General features: G+C 42.5%; 1 protein-coding gene across 1 annotated transcript; it reads right to left on the reverse strand.

The window, feature by feature from the left end:
- Window positions 1–357: 357 nt before the first annotated feature.
- Window positions 358–7,004, reverse strand: LOC138652227 (transcription factor HES-1-like). Its single transcript, XM_069742996.1, has 5 exons — window positions 6,973–7,004; window positions 5,006–5,069; window positions 3,747–3,989; window positions 1,669–1,849; window positions 358–675 (listed from the first exon to the last, which is right to left on the reverse strand). Exons 1-5 carry the CDS (start codon window positions 7,002–7,004, stop codon window positions 638–640), a joined length of 558 nt encoding a protein of 185 aa, XP_069599097.1. The 3' UTR covers window positions 358–637.
- Between the last annotated feature and the right edge of the window lie 229 nt (window positions 7,005–7,233).

Genomic DNA, 7,233 nt, shown 5'->3' on the forward strand with positions numbered 1-7,233 from the left:
TACAAAAATATTGTATCATAACGATGTCTGAAAAATACAGGACAAGTCATTAATGTATAAAATCTCTATCTCTGAGGTCCAGGCCCCGGTATTGATCTTACATGAGAGTCCATATGCATACCAGGTCATCACCAGGGCCTCCATAGATCAGCGGAGCTGCATTCCTGGGCACCCTGCTGCACAATGACTTGGTTGATATTTTTCATGGGGTGACCTTTGCTTTCATTTGCAGCCCTGCGTTTCTGTGGATCCATCCCGATGCTCCTCTGTGTAGCTAGGTGCTTTCCATGAGGTGCGCATACTATATCCTTCATAGACAGGGGAAAGGAATGCTTGTATGGCGCCACTACTATGATGGAACGAAAATATACTTTATTAGTCTGATTGACTTTAAGTAATGCAGTAATGAAATAATATCCTTAGGTTATAGGATGTATAAAATTTTATCCGATGCCTACTTAGATAATCACAACATATACCAGACATATACCAGCCCCACCATGCCCCATAGTTGTTTTACCATAGAGAGTCCGTTAGGGACTCTATTATAGTTACGCCCCTGGCTATCACTCATAATAAGGGTAGGGTCACACGACCGTAATCTCTCCATCCGAGAAGAACAATACGATTATTCTGATCAGATTTTTATCAGACTGGCATCAGTTGTTCTTGGAGCTGGAGAGAAAGAAAAAAAAAAAAAAAGGTTTCTCAACCTTCTCGATTTTGTCAGTCGGTCAAAATCGGACCACATTTAGATGTCATCCGAGTGCGGTCTAATGTTTTCCATGGACCCATAGACTTGCATTGCCAATTTTGATTTGACACTCTCAGTAAAATCAGACATCTCTCCTAGTTTTTACCTTGGAGCACTCAGTCCGAGGAAGAAATCTGACGTGCATAGTTATAGAATACCATGGGTGTGAGTTCTACCCTGGAAACCACCGATAGCACTCGTCTGAGATAATCAGTCATGTACATGTATCCTAACAGTGTGTACCAAGTAACTACAAGTCTTAGGACCCTTTCACGCATCAGTTTTTTGCCGTCGGTCACAATCTGTTGGCTCGACGCGGATCTGGCTAATTGGATCGGAACATGCTCAGTTAAAAAAAAAATGGAATCCGTCACCAGATTCCATCATTTGAAGGATCCGGCGCCATAGGCTTCCATTCTAGCAAACGACGGACGGAAACAGATCCGTCGCTGTCCGTTTTTTCGACATACACAAAAAAACGTTACTTTGTCCGTTGTCTCCAGCCGCTGGACAAACAATTTTCGACGGATCCGGCAAACAACGGATGAAATGTGAGGCCATCCATCGCAGTCTATAAGTCTATGAGAAAAAACTGATCCGGCGGCATCAGTCGCCAGATCCGTTTTTTTTTTTTTTTATATTCGACGGATTGTGACTGATGGCAAAAAACTGATATGTGAAAGGGGCCTTAGCAACTCCACATAATTGCTTAATGTGACTGAATACACCTTCCTAGAATGTCAAATTACAACTTTTTGAAGAAAAAAAGATTGGATTTTTTTGTAGGTTCAGATATAATTTGTCTCCTCTATGTCATGAATATGATGACCTATTGACCAGGCCTGCCCCTTCTTTTTGTATATCAAGACAGCTTGAGGTATTGAATAGCTAGAGATGAGGATAACATCAGTCACCTCTGGTTGCATGGTGGAGCTGTTGTCTCAAGAAGGTGACCGTCATCTCCAGGATATCGGCTTTCTCCGGTTTGGAGGGGAGCTGATGGCTCTGAAACTCCTTCTCCAGTAAGACGCGGAGCTGCTCAATGCTGCTGTTAATCCGATCTCTCCTCATCTTCTCAATCACCGGCTTCCTCAGCTGCAGAAAAGAAGAATCTCTCATTATTAGGGCTCGTGCACATGGCCATATTTTCGATCCAAATTTGATCCGGTAAAACATTGGACAAATGTTATCCTACGGGGCTGTGAACATGTCAGATTATTTCCTCGAACAGAGTCTGTCTAAGGAAAAAAATTGCTGCATTCCCAATTTACATCTGATACTGGGATCGTCAATGAGTCTATGAAAAAAAAAAATTGGACCTCACATCTGAGTGCAGCCCGATTTTTACGGACTGATAGAATGAAGAAGATGGAGACTTTTTTTTTCCATCGTCTCCTCATCCGAGAAAATTGGATTACACTATGTTCACACTCTGATCAAACTGTGATCAGAGTTTGATCAGAGTGTGATTTGCATAATCTGCCCCATTCTATCGGATGAAAGAAAATATGGTGGTGTGGCCCAAGCCTTAAGGTACCTTCACACATAACGATATCGTTAACGATATCGTTGCTTTTTGTGACGTAGCAACGATATCGTTAAGGAAATCGTTATGTGTGACAGCGACCAACGATCAGGCCCCTGCTGGGAGATCGTTGGTCGCTGAACAAAGTCCAGAACTTTATTTCGTCGCTGGATCTCCCGTGGACATCGCTGGATCGGCGTGTGTGACACCGATCCAGCGATGTCTTCACTGGTAACCAGGGTAAACATCGGGTAACTAAGCGCAGGGCCGCGCTTAGTAACCCGATGTTTACCCTGGTTACCAGCGTAAAAGTAAAAAAAAACAAACACTACATACTTACCTACCGCTGTCTGTCCCCGGCGTTGTGCTCTGCACTCCTCCTGTACTGGCTGTGAGCGTCGGTCAGCCGGAAAGCAGAGCGGTGACGTCACCGCTCTGCTTTCCGGCCGCTGTGCTCACAGTCAGTACAGGAGGAGTGCAGAGAAGCTGAGCGCCGGGGACAGACAGCGGTAGGTAAGTATGTACTGTTTGTTTTTTTTTACTTTTACGCTGGTAACCAGGGTAAACATCGGGTTACTAAGCGCGGCCCTGCGCTTAGTTACCCGATGTTTACCCTGGTTACCGGGGACCTCGGGATCGTTGGTCGCTGGAGAGCTGTCTGTGTGACAGCTCTCCAGCGACCAAACAGCGACGCTGCAGCGATCCGGATCGTTGTCGGTATCGCTACAGCGTCGCTATGTGTGAAGGGGCCTTTACACCGCGCCAGCATCCACATGTATGAATGAGACCTAAGAGACCAACAAACATCAGGCTCCTGTTCCTATATTTATCCATATCTGCTATGTAATCCATATCCAGAGTGTAGGATCCCTAAATATGAACAGGGAGCCCTGTTTCTGTGATATCCATTGAGTAAGTTCTTGCATACTTGCAGTCCTGGGAAATCCCATTGACCTATCATTGGACTCCACTTCTATAAACCAAACATGCCCTAAGGGGCAGACAACTACTTAAAATACATTCTCTTTTGCATCAACACAGATTCCCAAACTGAAATCTGGTATGAAACAAATCTTTAAAATAAGTAATAAAATTTTTAAAAATTATACTCTACAAATAAAACTAAAAAAATTACTCATCACTCTAAATTTTTCAAATCATAATGAAAATTCATAAGTGACAAATTCCCTTAAATAGAATTAAAAATTCCCCCCCCCAAAAAAAAAAAAATAAGTATAATTTTGCAATTCTCCAAAAAGTAAAAAATTGCAAATTAAAAAATTTAGGCCAAAAGGATGTAAAAAAAAAATTCATATGCCAAATAAAAAATGACTCAATACGAAGTCCACAAATTTTTTTTTTTTTTTACAAATTTCAAATTTTTTTCATCTCATTAATAATAAAAAAAAAATCCTTGCAAGTTTGTAATCTCCATTATTGTAGTGGTGCCATGGTGCAGGCTCTTACCTTGCGCACTTCTTTGCCCATGTCTTCCGTTCTATTATTAGGAGCCATGGTAAGTTCCCAGGGAAGGTCCTTACTCTGCTGGGTCAGATACTGAATGTTCCTGTGGGAATGGCCAATACCTCCCTTTATACCCTTGTATTTGCATACAGGAGTGTGAAGTTTTTCCTCTGTAGAGGTTCCCACAGTCTGAAGCTGAAGGACACTTAGGCCCAGACAATAGAAGTGTGTTAGGAGGCCCAGCATCTGGAGCAAGCCATAAAATTAGAGGAAGAGAAGTGTGGGAGAGTCTGGTAACACTAGGACTTGCTGCAATTGATCTCTGTGGTTCTTCCTCTGGCATCTGTTGTTATCACAACATTTACTTTTTTTTTTTTAGCTCATTAAAAGTTCATATTATCCTCCTGGCACATGACGGGTCATAAAGATACGGCAATTCATGTATCCAGACTTTAAGTATCATTGTGCTTCAGGTTATATGGCACACGTCTCGCTGGCTGGGGAACAATGAATGTATAACTGCGATCTGTTCTTTCTTGTTGATATATAGCCATCACAGTTTTTGTTTTTCTTAAGCAAATAATCTTCCTAAATGATCATTTTTAAAACATCTGATTAAAAAAATACATACTTTAGAGTTTAAAGGAGTTTTCTCAAGTTTGGAAATTATCACCTACCCGTGGGATATGAGACAAGTTCCGGATTGCAAAAACACAAAAATGAAAAGGTATATTTGAAACCAGCTCACCGTTGCTGCTCAAGGTGTGTAGGGGCAAAGAACTCCGCTATGAACAAATGTAGATAATCCAGAGAAATAAGAGCTAGACACACTGTTCGAAACGCGTTGGCATTTGTTCTCTTGCAATATGGAATCTATTTTTTAACCTACTAAAATAAAGTTTGGGTTTTTGTAAGGAACTGGGAACGACCTCCCTCGTTTTTCTATGAGTTCTCGATTGCTGGGTCACAGACCTCTGGGATCCAAACCAATCCTGAGATCAGGGGCTCTGGTTACCCCTAGGTGAACTGAGCGGCGGTCGATCATGTGCAGTGCTGCTCTATTCCTTCTCAGTGGGGATGTTAGAGATAGCTGAGAGTTGAACTCAGCTGGTCTTCGGCACAGGCATAAGAATGAATGGAGTGGCAATGCACATGATCAACCACTACTCCATTCCCAGGTGGGTCTTCAGAGCCCCATTGCTCAGGGTGGATGGGGGTCCCAGTGGTCAGTCACACAGCGATTTGGAAGTTATCCCCCATACCATGAATAGAGGATAACTTCCAAACTTGAGAGTATCACTGTAAGGTAATTTTCTTTCAGTTACCCTACGGAATATAAGCTTGGGTAATAAATTATACACCTGGAATGATGAATAAAACAATACCAGAATTCTAATGTGTTTCCCATTTTTCACCCGGTCCTAACTGCAGGAGTTGTAGAGATGCCTATGGATGGGTTTCTTCTCGATGTGTGACATAGTTATCCAGCACTTGTTGGTTGAGTCCACTCAACACTTGGCGAATGCTGTGTTATGCAGTCAGCATCAATTTCTAAAAGCAGAGACCAGCGCAAGCCACTGGTAACCCTGTAAAGAGGACCCATCACTGGATTTTGTCATTTAAACCAAGCATTTAGTTATTTTACTCACTTATATATTGCCATTAAGTTCACTGCTCTTTACAAACATCATCACTGTCCCCATTGGGGCTCACAATCTATATTCCCCATCAGTGTGATTTTAACATGCGCTTTTACATAGAATAATTCTCTGTGTCATTTAAACATAGTTTTCCAATCAAATATTTTTCACCATATATAGATAGATATAAATAGACTAGATAGTGGCCCGATTCTAACGCATCGGGTATTCTAGAATATGTATGTAGTTTATTTATGAAGATTTAAGAATAATGCAATGAATACACAGGATTCAGCCGGCCGCCACCAATCAGCGAAGCGTGGTTCAGATCCCGTGCCAATTCGCGGCCGGACTGCGCCTGTCGCTGATTGTTCGCGGCCGGCCAGGCGCGAACAATCAGTGAAGCCAGGAACGGCTCCAGGTTTTTGAGGGCCCCGGGCGAAAGAGTCTCAGTGGGCCCCATTCTTTAACACATACCACAATTCATGATGCACAAATACAGCAGAGAAATATAGCACAGCCACGTAGCATATAACACAGCCCACGTAGCATATAGCACAGCCACGTAGCATATAGCACAGCTATGTAGTATATAGCACAGCTACATAGTATATAACACAGCCCACGCAGTATATAACAGCCCACATAGTATATAACACAGCCCACGCAGCATATAACTCGGCCCACATAACATATAACAACCACATAGTATATAACATCCCACGTAGTGTATAACACAGCCCACGTAGTATATAGCACAGCCCACACAGTATATAACACAGCCCACGCAGTATATAACACAGCCCACGTAGTATATTGCACAGCCACGTAGTATATTGCACAGCCACGTAGTATATAGCACAGCCATGTAGTATATAACACAGTAAGAAGGAACATAAACCAGCTCACCCGTGATACAGCAACCAAACCTCGGGAGCACGGACCCGCTGTGTCCAGGCGTGCAAGATCCAAAAAAAGAAAGAAATGTCCAGCGTCACCGAGTCCGTAAAAAAGCGTTTTCTTTATTCACAAACTTTAAACATGGAGGATACAGACTTCAGCACAACCATATGGGTAAGAATCTCAACGCGTTTCTGGAGACTAGGCTCCCTTAATCATGGGTTTCTGGAGACTAGGCTCCCTTAATCATGATTAAGGGAGCCTAGTCTCCAGAAACGCGTTGAGATTCTTACCCATATGGTTGTGCTGAAGTCTGTATCCTCCATGTTTAAAGTTTGTGAATAAAGAAAACGCTTTTTTACGGACTCGGTGAAGCTGGACATTTCTTTCTTTTTTAGTATATAACACAGCCCACATAGTATATAGCACAGCCCACGCAGTATATGACACAGCCCACGCAGTATATTGCACAGCCGCGTAGTATATAGCAGCCATATAGTATACAGCACAGCCACATAGTATATAACACAGCCATATAGTATATAACACAGCCACATAGTATATAACACAGGCCACATAGTATATAACACAGCCCACGTAGTATATAACACAGCCCACGTTGTATATAGCAATGTGAGCACCATATCCCTGTTAAAAAAAGAATTAAAATAAAAAATAGTTATACTCACCTTCTGGCGGCCCCCGGATTCAGGCCAGCCATTTAGTGATGCTCCTCGCAACGCTCCGATCCCAAGAATGCATTGCGGCAATAACACGTGATGATGTAGCGGTCTCGCATGATGCTACGTTATCAGCGGTCATTGCCGCAATGCATTCTTGTACAGCTGTGGCCAAAAGTATTGACACCCCTGCAATTCTGTCAGATAATACTCAGTTTCTTCCTGAAAATGATTGCAATCACAAATTCTGTGGTATCATTATCTTCATTT

This window comes from Ranitomeya imitator, chromosome 10 (genome assembly GCF_032444005.1).
Source record: "Ranitomeya imitator isolate aRanImi1 chromosome 10, aRanImi1.pri, whole genome shotgun sequence".
NCBI classification, from domain to species: domain Eukaryota; kingdom Metazoa; phylum Chordata; class Amphibia; order Anura; family Dendrobatidae; genus Ranitomeya; species Ranitomeya imitator.